Below are 27,415 nucleotides of genomic sequence, written 5' to 3'. Positions count from 1 at the left end.
ACCTCTCACCGCTGACGCGTAGCATCGCGAGATCCGGGCTCGCGGAGCCGCAGCGCGCCGACCCAGCCAATCCCGGACCCGCTCCGGGCCGCCCCACCCACCGCGGACAGGCACGCACACATCGGGTCGGCCGCCGCCCGCTTGCCGCTCCCTGGCTTCTGATTGGCCGGAGCCGGCTGTGGGCGGGACGGGGAGAAGCCGCCAGACGGCTCGGGCGGGCGGGTGCCAGAAGCCGGTTGAAGTTTGGGGGAGTCTGTGATTCTTTGTAAGTGGCGGGTGACGGGGTATGGAGAGCGGGGGACGCCCTGCCGCGGGGTGGGAGGAAGTGGGGCCGCTCTCGGCCGGGCCCAGAGCGCCTTAGGAGGGTTCGGGGCCGCGGGGCTGAGAGTGGACCGCGGCCTGGAAGGGAGGGGGTGAGCTACGTGTCTGGGGGGCGGGGGTCAGGCCGGGCCTCGTGGTTCGGGGAGATCGGGGTCCGGAGACGGGGCTTGACGCGCTGTCGGCCGGGAGGATAGAAGCCGGCGAGATGCCGCAGACGTTTGTGGACTGAATTGTGGCCGAAAGGGAAGACCGACGGCGGGGGCGATAAGGAGGGAGAACGAGGACCGCGTCGGGGCTGGCGCCGACTCCCGGGCACCGGAGCGCGGGGCGCACCCCGAGCGCGGAGCCGGGCGGCCGACGAGGAGGGCTTGGGAGGGCGGGCGCCGCGGCGTGGAGTCCTGACAAGGTCACGGGAGGAGAGGGGACGGAGGTGGAAAGGTCGAGGGCGGGGCGTGAAGCCGCACCGCGTTCCTGTTCTCCCCGAGCCCCGTGTCCCACCCTCGGCGACCCCCTCTTGTCCTCGGAGCGTGAGAAGGCCCCAGGCCCTGCCCGAGCGTCTGGGATGGGATTTAAATTTCTCCTGCTGAGAGATTACAAAACCTACGCAGCGTGGGTCTGGAGCTGGGAGCCGCCGAAATGGTGGCGCGGCGTTGCTCGCCCGTGTCGTCGTGTTACGGGTGGGGGGCGGCTGTCTCCCTCTGCGGGTGGTGCCCACCGAAGGCGTCTGTGCTCCGGGAGCGCCCGGGCACTTGAGGAGGACCCGCTCGGGTGAAAAGTGCCGACCGACGGAGGCGGCCCCAGGCCGCAGCGTGACACACGTGTGTGAGCCCTGTGCACCAGGGCCTCTCACTTCTCGTGTGCACCGGAGTCATTGGGGGGGACTTCTTAAAATACACGTCCCGTGGGCCCTGCCCCAGGCCATCTGAATCAGAATCTTTGTAGTGCGACCTTGGCAGCCGTTTGTTAAGAAGCTGATGGGTAACTGATGCAAAATCAAAATTTCAATAGTAGTGCCTGAGACCAAAGGATCCTTTGCAGGCTGTGAAGACCCTTCAATCTGCTGCATCACCTGATGCTGGGCAGCTCATCCTCCCTTCTGTCTCTTGTAGGTTCTTGAGCATTTTAAAAGGTCTTCAGGGGTATCGCACTCATTGTACGGAGTAATTTGTGTTTTCCAAGTTGGCTTGGAATAGCTGGTTACTGGTGCCTCTTTTTGCACCTGTTCAACTTTCTGACAGATATCGGTCAGTTGCTGTGGGTGGAGGAGAAAACGATAAAGGAACATCTAGTGCTGGTGAAAAAAAACAATCCTTTGAAATTATTAGATAAGTCTCTGGGGAATAGGGCTCCATTTAATTTTAGGCATGATTTGCATATTTTTTACAATTCAAAGAGAGAGAGGCCAGCTTCTGTTAAGGAATAGGTTTTCATATTTTTCATATTAAAAATATACCAACATCATAAGACTGATGAATTGGCAGTATATTGTCAATCAAAAGAACGCTGGACTGTTAGTCCTACCCCACCAGAAATGTATTCCTGCCGTTGAGCAGTTCATATAACCCTTCCTCACCTTTTTTCCATATGTAAAATAAGGCTGTTGGCATGAATTAGTTATCTGGGTTGTTATTCTCAAACTAAACGATTTATAGTTACTAACCCTGATCCTTTAAAAGTTAACCATTTTCAGTTTGCTGTAAATCAGGAATACTTGGGGAACTTCTAGGTGGTAATTAGGAAGAGAATTATCAAAACCTCATATTCAGGGAGTGTTATAAATACAGTACTGTTAAAATGTATAAGATGATATAAAATATAAGTTGATGTAAGTGTTGGATTTTTAATATTTCTCTTTATTGATTCTATCCTGAAATGTTCACACAAAGTGTTGTGGATCAGAAATCAGAGACAAATCATCCTTAGCCACTTAAAGCAAATAGTGACTACACCCTGATTCTTATTCTAGGTACTACTTTCTGAAAGCCAGACCAAACGTCTTACCCATATAAACTTCAGCGTTTGTAGCATATGTGAAGAATGGAGATCAGTGGGTTTTCTTCTGTTCTTTCATATACAGGACAGAGACATTCCTCTCCCTCTGGGATGAAAAAAAACTTGAACTTGATTGACCTCTTAGAATTATAGTGATCCAGAAATGAGAGGTTAAGAGGAAAAGCTACCAACTTTCTTGCTTTTAAAAACAATATTCCTAAATAAATTACCTGAGAGTGATTTTAACTATAGAAAAATATTCCTTTTAAATTATCGAACAAGCATTTTTTGATGTACTTTCTACAAGCGAAGCATTTTGCCGGGCAATGGAGATAGATACAAGCAGGGCAGGTAAAGCTTCCTGACTTAAAGGAGTCTAGCAAGAGAAACAGTGACATAGTCATTTATAAGAAAGAACTATTATAGAGAAAATGTGGGGTTGTATGGGACTGCATAACCAAAGCACTTATCATAAACTTAGGGAATCAAAGAATTTCTGGAGGAGGTCACTTAAGATAAGAACCTGAAAGTGGGAGGAGTTAGCCAGGAAAGAGAGTATATGAAGGAGATGGAAAGGGAGAAGTGTTAGAGGAATCAACTTGTGCAAAGGCTTGGAGGTATAGAGAGCATCTATAAGAAGTTTAATTGATTAGAATGTGGGTTTGGCAAGGGAGGTGGAAGGAGAATTTGTGATAAAAATTATGCCTTTGAGAAGCTTATGATTAGTTATGAAGGCAACTAATAAACTAATATACTAACCTAAACTAATATACTAACCTAAAATATAATGTTTAATCTCCATCTTGTCAGTTTATGTAGTTTCTTAAAAGCCAATTTCATATATTTTTCTGTGAAACTTCCCAAACCTACTTTAGCTAAAAAACATCACACTCTAAATTCAGTTCTCATTCTCTCTGTTATGCTATTGGCAAGTAATCACACTATGTCATGTCTCTTTTTTAAAAAATCTACTTTTTGAACCATTACTTATTTCAGTGTTTGTTTTATCTTTTCAGCTATATAGTGAGCATTCTGAACCCTGAGCTTCTTGAACCTTGTATATAATAAAAGCTCAGTAAGTAGAGGTTTATTTAATTAGGTAATAGGGAACAAAGAGAGAGACAGACAGACACTAGTTCTAATCTGAGTTTTCTCCAATTGAGATGTGTGATACTGCACAATTCCTCTGGATTAAGGTTGTCTTCTCTGTCAGATGACAGAATTAGGCTCTTCCCAGTGGGGATGGGGGCTTGAAGGGATGATTTTACTTTTCAAACTAAGTACTAAGCCTCACCTCTGGAGTTGGATTTTACTTGAGGGCCTTAACCACTACTAACACCCCTTGAATAGCAAAGTGTTGAATGAGACATATTGTTAGAGAAGGGAGTATGATTGATGCCCATGAAAAACCCAGAAGTGAAGGTACTGAGATATTATGTGGGTAGTGGGATGGGCAGTTGACTTTTGAGTTTATTGTAATTGATACCAGTCAGAGACTTGTACACTTACATACTATGTTTGACTCCCTTATTTTATCTATGGGTAAAGTTTACAGGCAGCTCAAATCAGCTCAGTGAAGAAGGAAGTATATACATAATTACTGTGACTAAGGTGAAATTGAATTTGTTATTGCATCATTGTGATGAAATGCCTGCTAGCTTCCTGTGTAAAGAAAGATGACTGAAAAGGGAGAATGAAGCCTTTGGTCCTTGTGATAAAGGAAATGAAATTTTTTCCCTGCCCCCTTATTCATATAATGATCGGGCCAATATCTTGCCTTTTTTGGTACCACTTAAAGGAATAATATAAAAGAAAGTAGATAATTTTTTAAGAGGGAAGCCCAGGGAATATATGATGTGTAAAGGAAGACAGCTAAAGCTTAGGCGATATTCATTAAGGAGACCCTGAAGGTAGTTCAGTTTTGTGTTATAGTGATGTTAAAAATGATAACCCTAAGTCAAAAAACTAAGAGTTCAACCGAACATAAGTCATGTTTAAAAGGAGACAGTTTTAGCAATAGTATTTAAAATAAAAGCTTTGTCCTTAAATGGAGTAAATAATGAGCTAAGTGGAAAGCTCAGCTATTCTGAATAATCTTCCCCAAAGACGACCACCATCAATAATAGAGATTAGTGTAACAGGTTGGAAACTATTCAGAGGTGAGAACTGAAGCCTGGTAGCATGTTGGAACAAATAAGTCAGTTGCAGTTGAAAGCAGTAAAGACTACACTTAACTACTCAAAAGTATTCAGTAGGATTTTCAACATGCTGTTGAAGAGGCAATAAGGACTATTCGTTTGTTTGAGTAATTTAAAGTTGTCAAGTTGAAGTTGACTAAGGATGAAGATAGTCATAAAATTAATAGCAACTATTTTAATTGACAAGTAATTTTTTTTTTAATTCACTGTTATTAACCATGTGGTACTAAAAAGGAATTGATTGTATGGGAGAAACATCAAAACAGTAAGGGGTGATAAAAACACATAACCCTCCCTAAAGGTGGCTACGGATTAAAAATGCAGTTGATTTCTAAAAATATTTTTTAGAGTTCATGGAGAGCATATACTAGCATTATTTTAAGTACATCCATTTATTATTCTAGTTGGTTTGGATTGCAGAACCTCATGGAAATTCTCTTTCAGGAAGATTCTTCAATCACTATGTCTTCCAACTCGGATGTTTCTCTTTCTTCATATGATGAAGGTCAGGGATCTAAACTTATCCGAAAAGCTAAAGAGGCACCATTTGTCCCCATTGGTAAGTTTGCCTTTGATGTTCTAATAATGTGTTCTTGCTTTAACACAGGTGAGGTGTGATCTACTTGTTCATCAAGCATGTCCATAAATCATTTATTTTCAAATATTTTTCATATGTTAAAATATGCTGAGGTTGGCATGATAGAGGTCTTATTATAAAAATTCTGTGTGTATTTAGACTTGTTGTTTTATTGAATGTTTTGGGGGACCCCCAAGACTACCCTGTCTCAATGATTTGCTGGAAGGACTCATAGGACTTTCAAAAAAGCTGTTGAAATCACAGCTATGGTTTATTACCATTTCTGTTATGTTAACTGGTTCCTTTCAGAGAGGGAAGTAGGACAGATAGGAAGAGTTCCCCTGGTGCTCCTAAAGGAATGTATCTACTGGCTTCGCAAGCCCGCATTTTGAAGATCTTAACTTTTTGGATCGGCTCCTGTTTGCTACCAATTTTGGATCTGGAGTTCTGTTCGGCGGGAGAAAATTAGCAATTTGATGTGTGTGTTAGCTAATTAATGATCTCATAAAGCATCCTTGTACAAATAGTAGGGAAGTACATTGATTGATGGTAAAATCATCTTGGTTCCCTGCCCCCATGTATCTGACATACTGGTGACTGTTTGTTTTACAGGAATGGCAGGTTTTGCAGCAATTGTTGCATATGGATTATATAAATTGAAGAGCAGGGGAAATACCAAAATGTCCATTCACCTGATCCACATGCGTGTGGCAGCCCAAGGCTTTGTTGTGGGAGCAATGACTCTTGGTAGGTTCCTGTAGGAAATTTTCACATTTGTGGTTCCCCATTAATGGATTTTTTTGTAAATAAAAAAAGGTAGATACTTTTAGCTAACTTTGAAGCAGTTTGCAAATATCACATATTTATTCTCATGGAAAAAGTAAATTAATAAAAATAGTTCAAGTAGTGACATCATTTTACTCTGTATGAAATATCTTACTGAGATTTGGAAGGAAGGAGGGAGGGGGAGGGAGGCAGGGAGGGAGGAAGAGAGGGAGGGAGGGAGGGAGGGAGGGAGGGAGGGAGGGAGGGAAGGAAGGAAGGAAGGAAGGAAGGAAGGAAGGAAGGAAGGAAGGAAGGAAGGAAGGAGACAGTTCTGTCCACCGAGTTTATTATTTCCTTATGAGTCTAGATATGCAAATGGGGTTGGAAGTAAGATCCATTATCTAAGAAAGACATGATTACTATTTTATTGAGGTTTTGAAGGTGGAAAAGATTTTTTTTAATGTAGGTATTACATGCTTTTATGGGCTTTATAATTAATTGACTTTATCTGGTGTTGTGTAGCAAGAATGACTCCTTTTAAATCCAGATAAATACTGATTGTCCTTGAAAACAAATTTTTTTTTAATTTTGTTGGGAAATATTGGAGTACATTGTGTTTCCCCAGGGCCCATCAACTCTAAGTAGTTGTCCTTCAATCTAGTTGTGGAGGGCGCAGCTCAGCTCCAAGTCCAGTCACCATTTTCAGTCTTTAGTTGTAGGGGACACAGCCCACCATCCCATTCGGGAATTGAACCAGCAACCTTGTTGAGACCTCACGCTCTAACCAACTGAGCCATCCAGCCGCCCCTCTGGAAGCTCAGCGGCAGCTCGTTGTCTTCAATGTAGTTGTGGCGGGCGCAGTTCACTGGCCCCCATGGGAATCGAACCAGCAACCCTGTTGTTCAGAGCCCGTGCTCCAACCAGCTGAGCCATCCGACCGCCCCTAAAACAAATATTTTAATCGTCTGAGCTAGTCAAACTAACCTCAGTCTACTTGGGAAACTGAAAAGAATGTTAGAAATTTAAATTGTTTAAGAAGGCAAGAGCAACCTAAGGTCTTGTTCCCCTTATAAACATCGCGTGCTAGCAAGGATGCTACTTTTAGCCTGTTTGTGAACTGTTTTTAATTGTCTTAATATTGAAAAAATACTGATATGCTTAACTAGCATTCTTTTTCTTTAGGTATGGGCTATTCTATGTACCAGGAATTCTGGGCAAAACGTAAGCCCTAGAGGAGATGCTGTCTTGTCTGGTTGATGAAACTTGCTGTAGTAAGACATCTCACATTGAGGTTATATGTTTGTGTTGAAAATAAATCGTTTGAGTGGGTCAGACAATAACATGGTAACTTGCATATTGGCGTCCTTTCTTGCAGGCTTGTTTTGCCTGCTGACTAAATTACTAGTGACTAGAGTTCACTAACTACGTTGTTCAGAGGAGTCAAGTTAGCACCTAAGAACCATGTCACTTTCAAATGCACTGGATAGTGGTAAAATGTCCACCTTGTTAAACCCTTCTGATGAAATCAGTTCTAAAGAAAACAACATGCCAATCCCAAAGTACTCCCAGTTGCTGCAGAATATCACATGCTTTTGATGTTATGTAGGAATCCCGTTTGCCCCTGTTAATTTAACTTTTTTCTGCCTGTCTCATGGACTGAAAGAGTGCTTCAGTTTTTAGGGCTGGTTGGCTCTTGAAGAACGCTTTCAGAACAGGGCATGGCATGCAACGTTACAAGCCTCCCCACAGCTGAAAATGTGTGTGTGTGTGTGTGTGTGTGTGTAGCCAACCCTAAAATGCCGATAGTAGGCCTGCTAGAAAGTAGTATTTATTTCAGAATCCTACTTGTAAACATAAGAATAACTTAAATATGGATCCCAAATTAGCTCTTTTGTAATTGCAGAATTATATTTTTGTTGCTGTTATATTAGAATAATTTTTTAATGTCATCTTGAAATAGAAACATGTATTTTAAGTGCTAATGCAAAGTAATGAAAAACACTTTTTAAATGTGTGCAGTATGTTTATTTTCTCTGTATGAATTATAAAGATTAAATTGAACAAATTACCTGTAATGAAAGTGATTAATGATTTATGAGCAGTCTGGTCAGACATACACAAACTTTGATGTACAGAAGACTTTACTGTACTTGTGAAATTCTCTTGTCTAACCTGAATTTACATTCCATGGTGACAACATGGTAAATGTAGTGTTATTAAAGTAAGTAAACACATCAAATGTCTTGTATTTATTTCAGTTTGGAAAAATAAATCGTTCCTCAAAGTAGCATGAAAAAGAAAGAAGAGAACATTTTGTACCTTTGGTAAGAACCAGGGTTAAAGAATATTTACCAAATAGGAATGATGGCTAACGTTTATGGAGCTTTAACTGTGTGCCACACACTGCTCTAAGCACTTTTCATGTATATTGTCATTTAAGTTTCCTAACAACCCTAAGAGGTAGGAGCTGTGATCCTCATTTCCCAGAGGAGGAGACTGAGGCATGAATAGTTTAAATAACTAACTCAAGGTCGCAAAGCTAGGGAAGCTTGTAGGTTTGGGACGACCCTGAGTAGTCAGGTGGTAGATGCCAGCAGGTGGTAAATAGACTTGAAATGTTGGCGTTTGTGAAAGAAATGCCAGAGTAGCAGTAGTTAAAATTAGACCCGAGGTTATGTTATGGCATGGCCTTGGCTCGCCACTGACTATAGGAGCTGGACCAAATCTTTTCCCAGCTATGGAATGAGGGATTGGTCTAGGTAATCTCTGTGGTCCCTGTATACCTTATAGACCATTATATGGGTCTATGAGAAAACGCTTAACAAATATGTGCTATTACTAAGAACTTGATCAGTTTCCGATAGACATTACGGAAAATGCTTGTAGGCAGTCCTAACAATTGTTTATGAAGGATAAGCCTTCTGCAGAAGAACAATTGGGGAACAAGTTTCAGAAAAATCGTCACTCTAACAGATGCGCATCTTACTGATTTTGTGAAACTGAATACCCTGTAGTTTCACAAAATCAGTGATATGCTCATCTGTTAGCGTGACAATTTGTCTAGATCAATTTCTCAAATTAGTATGTACTAATTTGTATTAATAGTGACTAGTTAGTATTAGTTTGAGAGCTTGATCTAGACAAATGCCGGAGGATGGAGAGAAGAACAAAGTGAAGTGTTGAGATGGTGGTGCTCATAATGTGGCCAGAGAAAAGGAGTGGGCTTGCTTGCCTGAAGGAGAGAATGGTAAATAAGGGTGGATGAATGGGCTGGCATCAGATGATGGAAATTCTGAAAAGTGGCTCCAGTGGATATGATACTATTTTTTATTGAGTCACACCTGGGTTCGTGGTTCTGCCACCTACTAGCCAAGTAGCCGGGGTTTCCTCATCTGTATAATGGGGACCATATCAGTGATCTTGGGTTTTGGGGAAGATTAAATGCAATGGTGAATGTAAAGGGCTTAGCATAGCACCTGACATATTAAAGCAAACTCAGGAAATGCTGGCTGTTACCTTCTCACTGTGTTAAGCTTGGGAATGCAACAGCACAGGAAATGCATGGGCCCTGCCCTCTCACAACTTACAGTCTAGCAGGAAAGGATGGCACTAAGTAAGTGGTTACAAAAAGCATAATGAATGCTAGGAATAGGATGCAATAGACTGGGGGGCCTAACCCACGGTTGCGTCAGAGAAGGTCTCCCCCAGGAAGCGATGTTCTACCTTAAGGAGATGGTATGCCGATTTTTCACTGAGAGTTCGATTCCTTGCCTGAATGTTACAAGTTACTGGAGCATTGGTGTCTGATTGCTTCCATACCTCTCTCCTCCACTAGTCTGAGTGCATGATGATCTTTTCCATCCAGAGCACCTGGTGTTAGTGCCTGCTTCATACACAAATAGGTGTTCAATAAGCCTTTGAATTAATTAGAACAAGTACGTTTTGTTTCTTTCACATTCAGGATTCTGCTGTCCCCAGAGAAGTTACCTATTTCTAGTAAGCGACAGTGACATCTGGTGGTGACAGTTGGCATTTGACTCCACATCTATATAAAACCTCAAAGTACCCTCCCTCTGCTTCCCGATCCGTTGAGTCAGGATTTTGGAGTATAGAGTTGGTCGTGTAGGCCACGTCTCTTGCCTCAGATGAGGAAATGCCCAGAGAGTTTCAAGAACTTGAAAAAATTTAGGATCCATCCCTATGTAAATGTACAGCCTGTGGCAACATACCTACTAGGCCAGAACTAAGCTGAAGGAACATGAGGTATTTTCAAGTTCTGAGGAACTGCCAAATAGTGGAGCTGACAGTTATTTATGTACTTGATCCTGTTTGAAAGCTCTTCAAACAAAATAGGGAAATTTGAGAAAGGAAACCGAACATGCACCAGCCTTGGTAAAGAGCCTACTTTCCCCTTAGTCACTGAAATGAGGCAAAAGATTTTGTTTTCAGCAAGACAAAACTTAGGAAAATTTCTCCTAAATTCAGTGGTGCTAAATAGAGTGGAGGCCAGCGTCCACTTGGTCCCCTCAGAGGAACTTAGGAACAGATCCTCTCTGTAGTATTCTGAGCTTCTTACGACATTGGTGTTAGGTCTTTTTCCTGCCCCCAGTGTAATTCTGACGTGTCACAGAGTGATTAAAATTTTGCAATGTGAGGTGGAAATGCCACCATACCTTTCAGCTAGAGCCCTATCTAAACGCAGCCTGTCTACAGCCATACTTAGTGTCTTCCTCACTGCGCTCCTTCCTGCCTTCCCCTTTTCTGTCACCCTCCATCTCCCTGTCACATTCTGGGCTCAGGCTCTTAGAAGCGTCTCTCCTTCCTCCTGTCATTTATCTCTAGTAAATCAGTCACCAACTCCTGCCACTTTTTCGTAAGCAAAGTCTCTCCTCACTCAAACTTGTCCTTTTCCTTTCCGTCGCCACCACTAAACCTAGGTCCTTCACCTCCTGAACAGGAGGTGCCACCTGGCTCCAGCAGCGACACTGATGCCGAAGCCCTGTGCTCACTACTGCCCCTGACACCTTTGCTTACACTCTGCTCCTTTCCTGAACGTTCCCCTTCTCCACTCCCAGTGAATTCACTGCTCTCCTTAAGGAGCCAACCCAACTTCGACTTTCGATACAGCTTCTTTGTACTCTTCTAGGCCACAGTGAACTTGATCTTTTTTCAGATTTTGCCATATTTGAGTTTAAAACAGTGCATGCTTCACAATGGTAATAATTATGTACAGAGCTTCGCTGTATATAAAATGCCATGATACTCTTTTCCATTAGTTCCTCACAAAAATTCTGAAGCACGTATTATCCTGACTTTTTCCATGAGGAAAGCTGCAATTGATTCAAGGCCATACAGTTGGAAAGTGACAGAGCTGGGGCACAAATGCAGAACTTGAGACCCTTGGTCACATGGAGAGACTGCATCATGGAAGGGAAGGCAGGTACATAAAGTCATGCCTGTTTAAGAAATACCTGTCCTTCCCTTCCCGTCATGCCCCACCACCCATACACCTGCATGCTCATCCAGGTCCCAAGTCCAGTGTCGTTTCCAATATACCGGAGCTACTTTATCCTCAGATTGTTTCATACGTGAAAATCCTCAGGATTTGTTTCGACCTCTATAAGAAAGAAGATGAGATTCCCATATATACTAATAAATAGTCTTGACTGTTGTGGAGGTGGAAAATTAAAAACTAGAAAGTACACAAGGCATTGGGGCACCTAATCAAACTGATTTTCACAGAGACCAGGTGACTTTCATCCAAGTGTTTTGAAAGGTCATGATATGAACCAAGAGTGGGAATGAGAAATTTGGGAGGAAAATGTAAAATACATTGCCAATTCATTGTGCTGAGGGCTTGGCGGAGAGCCAGAGTAGATCTCATCCATCACAGAGGTCCCTGAGAACTCAGGACTAGCGAATCTTGGCAGTACATTGCGTTTTCTAATACAGTCAACATGATGAATGAGATCACCATATATACAAACACATCTTAGACAAAATAGCTCCATGGATAAAATAAGACTTCACCGTAGCCAAAATGGTGTTAAACTAAAACACAAAATGTCCTGAGGGTAATCCACAAGAGGCTAGTGGCCAATAAAGAAAGCCCAAATCCATGGCGAATCAAAGAGGCAGAACTGGCAGTGTGTATCCAGTACCTTCCAGAAAGAAGGAACTTGAACCTGGAGAAAATGAAAAATTTTTATGTAGGGGCTCCTGACTGTGAAGAGGAATATTTAATAAGGCTTAATTAACCCTTGGTCCAAAATATCTCAAGGCAAGTTACCTCTGTTTGCTCTGAATCCATGCATGATATCTTTCTGATGACTCTTGGCTTTGAGGGTGTCAGATTCTGGGAAGGGAGAGTGCTCTGGCTATCAGTCACAATCCTGTAAAGTAAACGGGTGACTTAGTATTCCAGGTTCCATGTCAATCACAATACTTTAACTGGTGTAGGTCTGTAACAGGGTGAAATGCTTCTTTCCCTTGATTCTCCCCTAATTCTAGCCTGTATTTCTATAGATAATACTAATTGACCAGAGCGGTTCTGCCTGAGGCTTGAGTAACTTCTTGTCTGATCAGCTGGGAACAAAGATTTAGAGATTTCCCCACTCTTTCTTGGATCTCATCTCTTGCCCCGCCTCTTCTCCCTTCCCTGGATATATAGGATGCTGGAAGTTGGGGTGCTGTTAAGATGGATTTGAGAAAACTAGAAATCTCTCTCCTGGTGCCATTTCGATAAAACCTTTCCTTATTCCAAACTCTGATCTATCAAATATTAAATATTTGATGCGCCGAACACACGGGCCTTGTGACTACAACAGGTCTAGCCCCAAGAGACACTTCTGGTGCAATGACCCAATTAGATTTCGGACCTGCATAGCTGAGGTCCATAGTGGGGAGAGCCAAATGGAGCCTGGGTGTTAAGCTGCAGCAAAGCTTCCATTTTGAGGCAAAACAGCTAAATCTGTAATAATAATGACAACTGAAGAGCATTTTAGTTTACACAGCACTTTCATGACCTGTTTGATTGTCATGGTAATAAGGGTACTATTGCTATTATGAGAAAGTTGACTTACATCGCAGAGTTAATACCCTGGTATTCTTACCTCTGACAGTTTATTTAATTCAATTTTACTTCCCATAGTAAGAGTAGGATCACTAACTGTTTATATTTACTTACTTGCGGGAGAGAGTATAATTTTAGTGAAGGGAACTCTATTTGGTGACCTTATGTTTAAAAAGATAAGCATGGATGAAGGCCCCGCTTTAAAGCTGGAGCTACCTTGAACTCTGAGAAGGACCTAATTTGGGAATCAGAAAAAAGCAGTTAGACCCACACAAATATGCTCAACTAATTTTTTAGACATTTTATTGTAAAATATACGTAACAAAATTTACCATTTAACCAATTTCAGTGTACAATTCAGTGACACTAAGTACACTTACAATGCAACGCAACCATTACCTCCATCTGCTGCCAGAACCATTTCATCGTCCCAAACAGAAACTTCATACCCATTGAACAATCGCTCTCCATTTCCCTTTCCTACCCACGCCCCTGTCAACCTTCTACTTTTTGTCTCTATGAATTTGCCTACTCTGGGTAATTAATATAAATGAAATCATACAATATTTGTCCTTCTGTGTCTGGCTTATTTCACTTAGCATAATGTACTCAAGGTTCATCCATGTTGTAGCGTGTATCAGAATTTCGTCCTTTTTATGGCCCAATAATACTCCATTATATGGCTATACCACCTTTGTTTATCCATTCATCTGTTGAGGGACACGAGTTGTTTCCACCTTTTAGCTATTATGACTAATGCTGCTATGAACATTGGTGTACAAGTATTTGAGGCCCTGCTTTAATATTATATTTTGGGCATATACCCAGAAGTGAAATTGCTGGATCATATGATAATTCTATGTTTAACTTTTCAAGGAAGTGCCAAACTTTTCTACAGTGGCGTACATTTTACATTTCCACCAGCAATGCCTAGGGTTCTAATTTTTCCACATCCTGGCTAACACTTGTTATTATCCAGTTTTTAAATAATAGCATCCTGATGGGTATGGAGAATTATCACACTGTTGTTTTGACTTGCATTTCCTCAGTGGCTAGTGATATTCAATATCTTTTTATGTGCTTATTGACCATTTGTGTATCTTCTTTGGAGAAATGTCTGTTCAAGTACTTTGCCCATTTTTTAATTGTTTTGTTGTTGTTGTTGTTGTTGTTGAGTTTGCTCAACTGATTTTTGACAAAGATTCAAAAGCAATTCAATGGAGGAAGCATACCTTTCAACAAATGGTGCTGGAGCAATTGGACATCCCATAGGAAAAAACAAAAAAAACTTTGACCTAAACCTTATACAAAAATTACATCAAAGTAAATCATGAACATTAAACTCTAACACTTAAGAAAATCATAGGGGAAAATCTTTAAGATCCAGGAATAGGCAAGGAATTCCTACACTGGACACCAAAAGCATGATCCACAAACAAAAGAAATTGATAAACTGGACCTAATCAAAATTTGAAAATTTCATTCTGTGAATGCCGAGGAAGAGAACTAAAACACAAGCTACAGACTGGGAGAAAATATTTGAAAACCACATACCCAGCAAACGACTAGTATCTAGAATATATGAAGAATTCTCAAAACTCAACAGTTAGAAATTGGGTAAAAGACATGAACAGACACTTCACCAAAGAGGATATACAGATGGCAAATAAGCACCTGAAAAACATGTTCAATATCATTATCCATCATGTACATTAGAACCACAATGAGATGTCACTACACACCTATGAGTGACTAAATAAAAAATAGGGACAACCTCAAACACTAGCAAAGATGTGGAGAAACTTGAGTCACTCATACATCACTGGTGGGAATGTAAAATGGTACAGCCATTCTACAGAATAAGTTAACAGTTTGTTAAAAAACTAAACAAGTGATTACCATACAACTGTACTCTTAGGTATTCATTCCAGAAAAATGAAAACAGGTTCACACAAAAACCTGTACATGAATGTTTACATCAGTTTGATTCGTAATAACCCTAAACTGGAAACAGCTCAGAGGTCCCTCAATGGGTGAATGGTTAAACAAACTCTAGTACGTCCATACCATGGAAAACCCCTCAGCAATAAAAAAGGAGCAAATTATTGAAACACACAACTTGGATGAATCTCCAGAGAATTATTCTGGGTAAAAAGGTCAATCCCCAAAGGTTACACACTATATTATTCCATTTACATAAAATTTTTGAAATGACAAAATTTTAGAAATGGAGAACAGATGAGCAGTTAGGGACTTGGGGGAGGGGAGGGCAAGAGAGAAGTGGGTGTGGTTATAAAAGCCCAACAAGGGGAGCAGTCATGACAGGCATGTGCAGCTCCATGGAAAGGCCTGCCATCGTCTGGTGCTGAGCCCTGACTTGGGGACTGGGGGGTGCTATTCTGGAAGGCTGCGAGCGCAGTTGGTTCCGTGTGAGGAGCCGATGGGGCAGCTAAGGCAGGTGGGTAAACAGGCTCATGGTTCAGAGGGTTTGGGGTTGTCCATTGAGAATGATCAAGACCGGAGGGGCACAGGGGAAGCTGAGGTCCCAGCAGGTGGGAGGCGGGGCGGGGAGGGGGGGCAGAGAGGAGTGAAGGGGTGGAGACGGGTCTCAGCAGGCCAGAGGAGCAGGCGGAGGGCTGGGGCACCAGGGAGGGAAAAGCTAAGTGGTGCTGGTGTCAGATGCTCTGGGAAGCCAGCAAGAAGGTGTGTGTGTGGGGGTGGGGGTGGGGGGGGGGATGAAGCAGGAGGGCCTGTTGGATGGAGGTTAGGGTGTCACCGGGACTTGGCTGAGGCAGAGCCAGTGGCAGGGCTGGGAGTAAAGCCAGCTGGGAGCAGACAAGTGAGGTGAGAAAGCAAGCGAGGTGAGAAAGGTGGTTTCCTCACCTTGCCTGATTTTTGGTTCATCAGAATGGAACAAACAAAGCCACCGTTTAGAGCAAAATGTCCAGTTATTTGGAGAAAACCTGAAATAGTGAGGGATGGGGTCAGGGCTCATAAAACAGAGAATTTGTTTGAAAGCTTTTTCACAATAGAGGGAGGTAGCAGGGTGGTGGCAACTCGCCACCCCAAGGAGAAGGGGGCTTGCCTGGCCCCACAGCTCTCAGCTGGCAACCTGCTTCCCCCCACCGGTGTGTGTCAGAGTCCCAGGCCTGGGAAGTGGTCCCTTAATGAGATAAAGTCTACAAGCATTACAAACATGAAAAAAAAAAAAAAAAGCCCAACAAGGGGATCCTTGTGATTTAAGTGTTCAGTGTCTTGACTGTGGTGGTCAAATGAAACGTGATAAAATTGTATAGAACTAAATACACATACAAAAGTGCATACAAGCAAAACGGGGGAGATGTGAATACGATCGGTGAATTGTGTCAACATCAGTATTGCAGTGGTGATATTGTACTAGAGTTCTGCAAAGTGCGTGGTGCCACATCTTTGTGCATGTCTGTGGGCGAATGCCTCATGAGGAAAAAGAGAAAGAAAAACAACTACGGGATATGTGAAGCTTTTCAAATTATAAAGGCCTGAATACATACAGAAAACACTTCCTTGGATCTCGTTTCCTAGAAATTTGTCTCCCACCTCCATACAACCCTGAATACAGTAGTGACTAACACTGGGGAGTGCCTTTTAAAAAAAATACATAAAGGTGTTTTCCACTGAGAAAATAAACCATGGTCATCATATTTAAAATCCTCTAAAATGCAAAACTACAAACACAGCACTGCAATTCCGGCACCCCAATATAATAACTTTTAAATATTTCTATGTGTCATTCCCGGTCTTGTTTCTGTGCCTAGTTTTAAAACACACAACTTTATTTCTTTAGCAATAACTATGTTGTCTCCTGCTTTTTTCACTCACCATCACATGACCTTCTCCCACAATGTTTTTTTTTTTACATTTTTCAAAAACATTCTGAACGGCGACGTTAATTTTCGTGGTGGGATCATTCGCTTTTAAACCCCCCCGCAGGCCTGCGGAACGTGCCTCTCTGGGCAGAACGTTTGGGCCACAGAACTTTTAAAACATCATGTTCCAGAAGCGGACCACTGGGCCAGCTTTAAATTCTCAGGCACAGGGGCCCCCCTTCCCGCCCACCGCGCCTATTTCCACACCCCCGCACCCTGGACCACCTGAGCCTCTGTCACTTTCAGAACTCTCGGCACCTTCTCGGCCTCCGTAGACTCGTGATGAGTCGCGGGTGGCATTGCTGGTTTCCTTGGTGACAGTTGCCGGGGCAGCGCGAGAAGGCGTCCGAAAGAAGTGACAGAGCTGCGGCGGCCCCAGGAAGCAGGAGCCGAGTGGCCGCTGTGAGTGCGGGGAAGTGCGGAAGGGCGCGGGCCGGAGCCGGGGTGCCCGCAGCCGCCGGGGGGCGCGGGGGGCCTGGACCGGAGCCGGGGCCGGGGCCGGGGCCGGAGCGCGCTGCCCCCGCTGGATGCTCCCTGCGCGCCGGGCGCGGAGCGCGGACTCGCCCGCTTCCCTTCTGGGAATCTTCGCGCACAGCCCCCTCCCTCCCCAGGCAGACACACACCGTCCGCGGGGTTAGTGGGGCGCAAAGGGTGGGTCACCTGCCCAAAGTGCTGTAGTTGGTAGGTGGCGGTCAGAAGTCCGACTCAGGTTCGCCCTCTTCTGGTCTCTGCTACCGAGCCCTCTCGCTCCACGCTGAAGGGTGGAGTGGGAACTACGCCACCTGGTGCCATCTACTGCCCCCATCCTCCCGCCCCAGGGCCAGCTCCACAGGACCAGGGACACGGGCGAGAGTTCCCCTCAGAGCGGGACTCCTGCCCGGCGAACCAGTCAGTCATCTTCATCCCATCCCCAACCCAGACCCAACCCTGCATTGATGGCAGACAGTCGGTGAGCCTTGTCCTGCAGTGCACAGGGCACCCAGCTAGGCTTCTCTGGGCTGTGTCCTCTCCACCTCCAGGACCCCAGGTGGTTGCTGGGAATCCCAAGGGAAGCTCAGGCCTGGATGGGGCCTTAGCCCTTTCTCACTGGTCCCTGTGCACTCAACTGCCTCTGGAATCTTCGTTTCACCACAGGAAGTGATGGCATGGTGGGTGAGTGGGTGCCACTCTCCCCATACCATGGCTCTAAGTCCTTCCTGAGCGAGAACCCTTCCATGCAGCCTTAGCCTTAGTCTTAACTTTAAAAAGAAAAAAAAAAAAAGGTTTTATTTCTTAGAGCAGTTTTACATTTACAGAAACACTAAACAGAAAGTACAGTCCTCATATATTCCTCCCCCCATTACCCCTTTATTAACATCTTGCATTGGTGTGGTACATTTGTTGCCACTGATAATCCCATATGTTGTTATTAACTTTATAAGTCTATAGTTTACATTAGGGTTCACTTTTTGTATTGTACAATCCTATGCGTTTTGCCAAATGCATAATTTCGTGTATCCACCATTAAAGTATCATACAGAATAGTTTCACTGCCCTAAAAACCCCCTGTGCCCCACTGTTCATCCCCTCTTCTGTCTCCCCAATTCCTGCAACCACTGATTTTTAAAAAATATCTCTGTAGTTTTGTCTTTTTTAGAATGTCATATAGTTGGAATCATACAGCATATAGCAGCCGTTTCAGACTGGCTTCTTCACTTAACAATATGCATTTAAGTTTCCTTTATGTTTTGTTGTGGCTTGGAGCTCATTTCTTTTCATCAATGATTAATATTCCCTTGTACGTTTGTTTAGTCACCTGCTGAGGGACATTGTGATTGCTTCTAATTTTTGGTAATTATGAATAAAGCTGCTATAAACATTTGCTCACAGGTTTTTGTGTCTGCATAAGTTTTCAACTCATTTGGGTAAATATGATTGCTGAATCATGTGCTAAGACTATGTTTAGCTTTGAAAGAAATATCCAAACTCTTCCAAAATGGCTGTACCATTTTGTATTCCCACCATCACTGAATGAGAGTTCCTGTGGCTTCACATCTTTGCCAGCATTTGGTGTTGTCAGTGTTTTGGATTTTAGCCAGTCTGATAGGTATGTAGGGGCATTTCATGGTTGTTTTTATTTGCAATTTCTAATGACATATGATTTTGAACTTTTATATGCTTATCTGCCATCCGTATATCTTCTTTGGTGAGGTGTGTGTTCAAATCGTTTGCTCACTTTTTAATTGGGTTGCTTTCATATTGTCAAGTTTTAAAAGTTTTTTGTGTAATTTGAATACAATCCTTTATCAGATACGTGTTTTACAGATTTTCCTCCAGTCTGTGGCTTGTCTTTTCATTCTCTTAACAGTGTCTTTTGCAGAACAGTACTTTTTAATTGTAATGAAATCCAACTTGTCAATTTTTTTCTTTCATGGATCATGCTTTTCCTACTATCTCTAAAAACTCATTGCCAAACCCAAGATCATTTAAATTTTCTCCTATATTATTTTCCAGAAGTTTTATAGTTTTGCCTTTTAGACTTAGGCTCATGATCCATTTTGAGTGATTTCTTGTGAAGGATGTAAGGTCTGTGTCTAGATTCACTTTTTTGTATGTAGATGTCCAGTTTTCCCAGCACCATTTGTGGAAAGGACTGTTCTTTCTTCATTGGATCGCCTTTGATTCTTTGTGAAAGATCAGTCAACTCTCTTGGTGTGGGTCTATTTATGGGCTCTTTATTCTGTTCTCTTAACCTATTTGTCTATTCTTTCCTAAATACCACACTGTCTTGATTACTACAGTATTATAGTAAGGCTTGAAATTCAATAGCATCAATCTTGCAGCTTTGTTCTCCTTCAATATTGCATTGGCCACTCTGGGTCTTTTGCCTCTTGATACAAACTTTAGAATCAAGTTGTCGATATCCACAAAGTAACTTGGTGGGGTTTTTTTATTGCCATTGCAGTGAATCTGTAGATCAAGTTGGGAAGAACTGACATGTTAACAATATTCAGTCTTCCTATCCATGAACTTGAATATCTATTAATTATTCTTTGACTTCTTTTGTCATAGTTTTATAGTTTCCCACATAGAGATCTTGTACCTATGTTGTTAGATATATACCTAAGTAGTTCCGTTTTGTGTGTGTGTGACTATAAATGGCATTGCATTTTAAATTTCAATTTCCAATTGCTCATTGCTGGCCAGTTTCTTCTGCTCTCAGCTTCAGGCTGACTGAGGTGCCTGCCTCTCTTGCAGGTATCGTATCCCCAGCCAGTCTCTCAGAGCACTTACCACCCCTCATTCTCAGTTCTGGCTCAATATGAGACTCACTTGGGAAGTGAGTCTCACTTTCGTAATAGACAGATGCTCGGGCCGCAGCCCAGACCAATGAAATCCAAATCTCCACGGACTGCATGAGCCCTAGGGGCTGGGGTGGAACTGGCAGGTGTCCTGTCAGTGCACGCAGGCTGTCTGTCTCCTAGAGGTTATTTGGGCCACGGACACCCATTTCATGCAATGAGAAAGATAATAGCAAAACTGTCAGGAGTGCTTATATGCCAGGCACTGTATTAGACACTTTCCATTCTTTGTCTCAGTTAATCCTCACAACCACCCTGTGACGTATATAATGATTATCATCTCATGTTACAGATGAGGAAGCTGAAGCACAGACAGTAATTTGCCCAGGAGACAGTGTGTATCCAAGAAGTACCTATTTCCCAGTGACTCCAAGAGCATGCTGGGAATAGAAAAGGAAAAAGAAGTTACTGTGTTTATTCATTTACTTATTCATTTATTCTTTTTCTCATCCTTGAGCACCTGCTACATTCATTCAATGACAATTCTGCAAATATTAATTGAAGGCCTATTCTGGGCAAGATGCTGAGAATTAAAAAGTGAATACGACGTAAGACCCTTGCCCTTCAGAGGCCTCTTAGTAAAAGGAATAAAAATAAAGTTGTAGATAATTGTAATACATTGAGGTAAGTTTAGGGATCAAGGGATGCCTGAGGGATTCTAGGCGTTCACAGAGTACCTCCAGGGGAATCCTAAAGGCTAAATGGGAGTTCGTAGGAAGGAGAAGGGTGGCAGCTGGAAGCCTGGGGAGGAAGGCACCCCAGGCAGGTAGAGTGGCTGAAGCAAACCTCTGAGATGCCTCTAGGCTTGAGCCCTAACAGGGGTCACAAAACCTCAAATCTGCAGGGGCTAGTGGGAAATAAAAGGAGGTGAATCCAGCAGATGTAAGAGAGAACAGCATTTACTGCAGTGATAACAGGCAGCTGATGTGCCGGCCGCACCATCTGAGAGTGATAGGGACCCTCGGTGAGTGGAGAGAACACCCCCTGCCCAGAAGGAACTCCGTCTGTCCAGCAGCTGCTTTCCATGTGGGACGATAGGCCCAGCATTGCCAAATCTGTGAACTTTTATAAAAGAAGATGGAAATCTGGATTTCATTGACATCTGCAGATCTTTGAGTGTTGCCAACAAATTCAAATCCTAACATAGCATTCTGTGAGAGTCAAACAAACATGTCTGTGGGATGGATGCAGCCCGTAGCCAGCCTCTGTGAGACCTGGCAGGGTTTTGCAGAGGCTGGACCCACTTAGATCTGGTTTTAGAAAGATACCAAGTGGCCTCGGTATCTTTAAGCTCCTGAGATGGTTCCAGGGTGCAGAGGGGTGGGAACGGCTGCTCTGCATGCTGGTTACAGCCTTCAAGTTGATCTCCTGACTCAGAGTGATTTTAATAGCTCCCCTTTCCCTCGCCAAGGTGACCCAATTTGGAAAATGAAGTATATGATCGTCCCTTCTTATAATCTGTAAAAATAGGGAATCACAGGATACATTTAATTTTTTAAACTCTGTTAGTTACATTTTCAAATAATAGGCTCAATAGGGTTTTCTTCAATCTCTAGATGGCTTTTCCGGTGAAATTCCTCTATATCGTGTTGGCCAACTAAGGCCCACAGTCGAAATCCAGCTCACTCCCTGTTTTTGTAATAAAGTTTTATTGGAACACAGCAACACCCACTCATTTTACCTTGTCTGTGGCTTCTTTCTGCTACTATGGCAGAGTACAATAGTTGCAACAGAAACCCTATGGTCCACAAAGCCTAAAGTATTTACGGAAAAAGTTGGAACATTGGACTCAATGTTATAAAATTGGCAAATGAGACTTTCTCTGTGAGGTGTAGGAACAGGGTGACACTAGAACATGGCATTGTGAGGGGGAAGACAGGCTGGAAGGAGAGACTGAGACGAAATCCCCCAAGCCTTTGATGCTGTTGGGCTTAGCTTGGCTGATAATAGGCATCTCCTGAAGCTTTTGGCGCAGGGACATGTCAGGCTCAGAACTGTGCTCCAGAGAAAGTTGTCGGTCAGTGAACGCAGGCTAGACTGCAAGGGAAGTGGGAAGAGGGAGAGAGGCAGCGAGGGCAGTAGGAGCCTGTTCGAGCAGTCCTGGAGACAGAACCATCTGTCATGCTTTCACCAAATACTCATTTCATACCCCCTACACACCAGGCCCTGATCTAGGCACTGGAGATGCAGCAGGAACATCCCACGGGCCTGCCATTATGGGGCTGCCAGGGAGGGAGAGAAACAATCAGCAAGCAAAAAATGTACAATGTGTCAGGTGAAGCTAAATGCAATGGAGAAAGGTAAAACAAGATAAGGGGCGTGGGGTGTGAGGGTAGGGATGCTTCCTCCAATGGGATGGTGAGGAAGTCCTCGCTGATAAGGTGACGCTTGAGAGAAGTGAGCAAGGTGGAAGAAAAGCACATTGGACTCAATGTTTCTGGGGGAAGAGCATTGCAAGGAGAGGGAACAGCTAGGGCAAATGCCCTGCGGTGGCCACGAGCGTGATAATAAGAGTGGTATCAGTGGGAATGGAAATATGGGCACAGATTTGAAGACATTTATGGAGGAGAATCAACAAGATTTATGACTAGTTAGGTGGTGGGTGGATGACGTGACTTGAGTTTGGTTTAAGTCATGGGTGCTTAACACTGGCTCACTTTAAAAGCATGTGGGGAGGGTTTAAAAACTCCCGTGTTCGTGCTATTATTCTATTTATGTGAAGTTCGAAACTTGACAAATATCCAGAATGTATAAGGAGCGCAATAAGAAGACAACACAATTCTTTAAATGGGCAAAAAACGCGTGACTAGACGTGTCACCAAAGAAGATACGCAAATGTCCGGTAAGCACGTGAAAAGATGCTCAATATAATTTGTCATCAGGAAAACGCAAATTAAAGCCACACTGAGATACCACTACATGCCCATCTGAAGGACTGACCGTAGGAAGTGTTGGATGTGGAGCGACTGGAACGCTGACGCACTGGGGTGGGGATGTAAGTGGTACTGCCACTCTGGTAAACAATGGAGCCGTTTCTTACAAAGCTGACATGAATTTACCATGTAATCCAGCATTTTTACTTCTAGGTGTTTACCCAAGAGAAATAAAAACATATGTTCATCCAGAGACTTTGTTATATATTCCTAACAGCTTTATTCATAATAGCCCAAAATGGAAACAGCTCCGATGTCCAATAACAGGTGAATGTGTGAACAAACTGTGGTATAGCTATACAATGAAATACTAACCAGCAGTAAAAAGAATGGACTAGTGATGCGTGTAACAACATGGATGAATCTCTAAAAGGTAGAGCTGAGCAAAAAAAAAAAAAAAAAAAAAGCCTACATACTGTATGATTCCATTTATATGAAATTCTAGAAAAGGCAAAACTGCAGAGACCAAAAGCAGATCAGAGTTTTCCTGGGACTGGCAGGGAGATGGATTGCAAAAAGAGGCAAAGCTTTTGGTGTGATAGAAATGTTCTAGCATGATGGTGGTGGTAGTTTACACAGGTGTATACAGAGAGGGTGCCAAAAAAATGCATACACATTTTAAGAAAGGAAAACTATTAAAATTGTAATACTCAGTATATACCGATAACAAAAGATGAATACAAGTCACGTTGGACTTCGGCAATGACAAGAGGTGCTCAGAGTGGTTAGCACCGGCGTCCAGACACTTCTGATAACGGTGAACTACTGCTTGAGCAAAGTGTCCACTTGTATGCATTTTTTTGGCACCCCTTGTATATGTATCAAAACTCATTTGGATACAAAGATCAGTGTATTTCATTGTGTGCAAATCATACTTCAATGGAGCTGATTAAAAAGGAAATAGACAAAACTCATCTTCAATGGCAGAAGTCAGAATAGTGGTTACCTTGGGGGAGTGGCTTAACGGGAGAGAGTACGAGATAGCCTACTCAGGGACAGGAAGTACCCTACGCCTTGATCTGGGGGTCACCACAGATTCATTGAGCTATACACTCAGGATTTTTGCACTGTATGTAAATTATACCTCAGTTTAAAAGGTAATGACATCTAAGCCCCATACCTAGAAGTTGGGATTTAATTGATCTAGGGATGTGTCCAAGCACTGTTGGGTTTTAGGAGCTCTAACGTTCAGCCAGAGTTGAGAGCCCCTGTTTTAGGGACAGGAAGGAGTGAAGTCTTGAGTCCGAGTGATGGGGGAGTATTCTGATGCCATTTGCAGTCTGGTGGCACAGTCAGGACTGGGGAGGATGCTCGGCTCAGCTCAGCTTTGGCTTTCAGTGGTTTTGAGGTGACAGTGGGTCTTCCAAGCTTCCACATGGACATGGGCAAAGCTAAGCAGGAAACCCCAGGATTGGGGACTACAGACAGGGCTGACTGTGTGCTGAGCACTCTTGGGAAATGTGTGCTTTGTGCAATTTGCTTCAGCTCAGGTTTCTTTTCCTACTGCTAGGGCAAGATGGCAGCGGATGAAGGCTCACAGGACACCTTGCGGCTCCAGTTCAAGGCCATGCAGGAGATGCAGCACAAAAGGTTACAGAAGCAGATGGAGAAACGGAAGGAGAAGGAACTGAGCCTCCAAAGCAGAGTCGAGGACCACAAAGAGCCCTTGGAGAGCTACGATGGCCTCGGCCTTCTCCAAGCCGGGGAGCAACACTTGAAAAACAGCTTTGAGCGAAGGTAATGCCAAGTCTAAACTGCCCCCGGGAGCACTGCAGAGAGGTAGGGAGGTAGGGGAGGAATGACTGCAGACAGACGATCAAAAGGTGAGATGCAGAGACGTTGACACGGGTTGTCAATGAAGACTCGCATCTGATGGAACGTCTGTATTCTTGGGGACGCCATTTTATATGAAATGTATTTAAAAGCCATTTAAAGTCAAATTGAAATTTTCATACTCATCAGAGTGTAGTTTATTCACTTGAATTTTCTTTTCTTAATTTTTTCTTTTTTTCTTTTTCAGTCACCGTTGACATACAATATTATATTAGTTTCAGGTGTACAAGATTCACTTGAATTTTCTTATGCCGTCTCTCATGGAAAATGTGTTTGGGTTTTTGAGGAGCTGGTTAACGGACTCCGATGGTTCATAGATTGTCATTGCTCCAATCGCATCCAGGATTATTCTCCGGTGCCCATTTCCTGACACATAATAACACATGTACCTGCCTGTCCTAAAAAAGCATTTGGGGGGTTCCTTGCTATTGTACAGTTGGTGAAAAAGTTGAACAAGGTCCAGAATCTTCTCATTTTGTTCTAAATTTGACAACATCACGCAGATGCATGTTGATCTATGTTGCTTTTAGAAGCAGGAATCTGTAGATACAAAATTCTCTGCTAGTCAAGTTACTAAAAAAAAAAAAAATCACAATTTACTAAAAAAGAAAATCACAAAATCACATTGACTCTGCTAGTCAATTTACTAAAAAAAAAGAAATCGCAAAGAGCTATCTCTTTGCTTCTGGTTTCATCCAGAATCTATTTTTTCCATTCTCAAATTCTACTTTGTATAGTTTTTCAATTTTCAAAATGTTCTACTAAAAAATGCTAATTGGGGAAAAAACATATTTCTCAATAATTGATAAAATTCATGTAGCTCTTAAATATTAGCTCAAAATTAACCCCAGACGTACTTCCAAATGACCTTTCCCCAAATCAGAGAAACTAATTGGAGGAGTCTTGAGCCATTGGTATAATAAGGACAACAACAATAACACCTGTTACCTGATAATTACTGTTACCTGTAACTTCTATAACTTATTTACTTCCTGAGCAGCTGTCTCTAGGGAGCCTGTTCCACGCAGTAACAATAGAAGTGATTGCAGGCCCATCAGTCACATGTTTCTTGTGTTCTGAAAAAAGCCTGCCAAATAACTTATACAAAGTCAACCACCTGTTCTGTCAGGCTTACCTGAATCCCAGAGACTCAACTTAAGGCTTAGACAATTCCTGTCTGGTCTTCTAATATGTATATGCAATAAAGACTATACATTTTCTTCAAGTATCACTTTAGCTACATTTCAATCTGTTCTAAATGCTTCATAATACATATTATGATTTCTTCTTAACCCATAAATAATTTATGAGTATGTTTTTTGTTTTGTTTTTTGTTGTTGTTGTTCTTGTTTGAGTTCCAAACATATGATGCGTTTGGGGTTTTGTTTTTCATTTATTTTTGCTGTATTTTTAGTATTGATTTCTAATTTTAGTCAATTGGAATTTGCTAAGGTTGCCTTTGTAGCTTATGTTAATACATTTTTTATGCATGTTCCATGGATACTTAAAAGGAATATGAATTCTTTTTTTTTAATTTATTGGGATGACAATTGTTAGTAAAATTACATAGATTTCAGGTGTACAATTCTGTAGGAATATGAATTCTTTGAGTGTAGGTTTGATCTCTCTCGATTGAATCCATAGCAAACCATGTGATGGAAAACGTCTTCACCTTTCCCGTGTGTGTGTGTGTGTGTGTGTGTGTGTGTGTGTGTGTGTGTGCTGAAGCTCTCAATTTTTGAGAACATTGTGTTACAATCTGCTCATGTAGCTTCCCTTAATTTCTATTTCCTATTTTGTCCAGACCCGTTCTTATCCCCACTTAGTGCGCAAGTCGGTACAACAAAAGCTGGGCCCTGGACGGCGGACCCCTGCCCACGGATCCCTTGAAGAATCGTAACTGCCTTTGCCTTGCAGGGTGCTTGAAGATGAGATTGAACAGCTTCGCGACCAGCTCAGGGAAACAGTGGATGAGAACGGGCGATTGTATAAGCTGCTGAAGGAAAGGGACTTTGAAATCAAGCACCTCAAAAAGGAAATAGAAGAGAACAGATTTGCCTTCACAGGTAGCTCCCCCATGGTTGCAGCTGCCCCTGCCCTGAACTCCAGGTGCCCTGAGGTCCAGGCCCAGCTGCCAGGGAGCCTCCCCGGCAGGGCAAACAGCAAGTTCCACAGGGCAGGTACCCAGGAGAGGGTGCCAAAGGTCAGATGTGGTCAAGCTGTCCAGAGTCCTGGAAATGAGAGAGAGGGCAGAGGAAGAGAGCGGGCCAAGGAGGCCCGCACATCGGGAAGTGGGAGCCCGTGAGCAGCAGGCAGGCGTTCCATCAGTGCTGGTGACTCAGCGGGGACACTCATGACAGGGGTTCTCCGTGATGCTCACTGCACGTTCAATGGGCCCGCGAGGTCTGTTTCATCTCGGTGCTCTGGCTCCGGTGTTGTAGCGTGGATGTGAAAAATCCCAGTAGACTAAGGCATTTA

The 27,415-nt window shown here is 43.0% G+C and overlaps 3 protein-coding genes across 11 annotated transcripts in view; 2 read left to right on the top strand and 1 right to left on the bottom strand.

Annotated features, from left to right (window-relative positions):
* The window catches only part of ACKR2 (atypical chemokine receptor 2), a 45,905-nt gene extending 45,864 nt beyond the window's left edge, over window positions 1-41 (bottom strand). The window contains exon 1 of one of the 3 annotated variants that reach the window (XR_013994907.1): window positions 3-41. The gene's annotated coding sequence lies outside the window, so the exon portion shown is untranslated. The remainder of the gene's footprint in view (window positions 1-2) is intronic. The other 2 variants (XR_013994908.1, XM_081073075.1) reach the window with 2 other exon arrangements.
* An 88-nt stretch (window positions 42-129) lies between these two features.
* On the top strand, window positions 130-8,092 carry HIGD1A (HIG1 hypoxia inducible domain family member 1A). 5 transcript variants are annotated; one of them, XM_081073081.1, is made up of 4 exons: window positions 130-265; window positions 4,956-5,070; window positions 5,701-5,835; window positions 7,036-8,092. In XM_081073081.1, the coding sequence occupies exons 2-4, from the start codon at window positions 4,974-4,976 to the stop codon at window positions 7,083-7,085; spliced, it is 282 nt and encodes a 93-aa protein (XP_080929207.1). In that variant the 5' UTR covers window positions 130-265; window positions 4,956-4,973; the 3' UTR covers window positions 7,086-8,092. The 5 variants fall into 5 exon arrangements, with proteins under 5 accessions (XP_080929207.1, XP_080929208.1, XP_080929210.1 ...); XM_081073082.1 differs by lacking the exon at window positions 130-265 and adding an exon at window positions 355-413; XM_081073084.1 differs by lacking the exon at window positions 130-265 and adding an exon at window positions 568-848.
* Window positions 8,093-17,144: 9,052 nt separating this feature from the next.
* Window positions 17,145-27,415, top strand: part of CCDC13 (coiled-coil domain containing 13) — a 45,694-nt gene continuing 35,423 nt past the window's right edge. For 2 of the 3 annotated variants that reach the window (XM_081073071.1, XM_081073072.1), the window contains exons 1-3: window positions 17,160-17,232; window positions 24,615-24,841; window positions 26,855-27,003. In XM_081073071.1, the coding sequence (XP_080929197.1) occupies window positions 24,621-24,841; window positions 26,855-27,003 (370 nt within the window). In that variant the 5' untranslated portion in view covers window positions 17,160-17,232; window positions 24,615-24,620. Of the gene's footprint in view, window positions 17,233-24,614; window positions 24,842-26,854; window positions 27,004-27,415 lie in introns of all 3 variants that reach the window. The other variant, XM_081073073.1, reaches the window with a different exon arrangement.

This window comes from Rhinolophus hipposideros (genome assembly GCF_964194185.1).
Source record: "Rhinolophus hipposideros genome assembly, chromosome: 14".
NCBI lineage: Eukaryota > Metazoa > Chordata > Mammalia > Chiroptera > Rhinolophidae > Rhinolophus > Rhinolophus hipposideros.
This window is presented reverse-complemented; position numbering and strand designations above follow the sequence as displayed.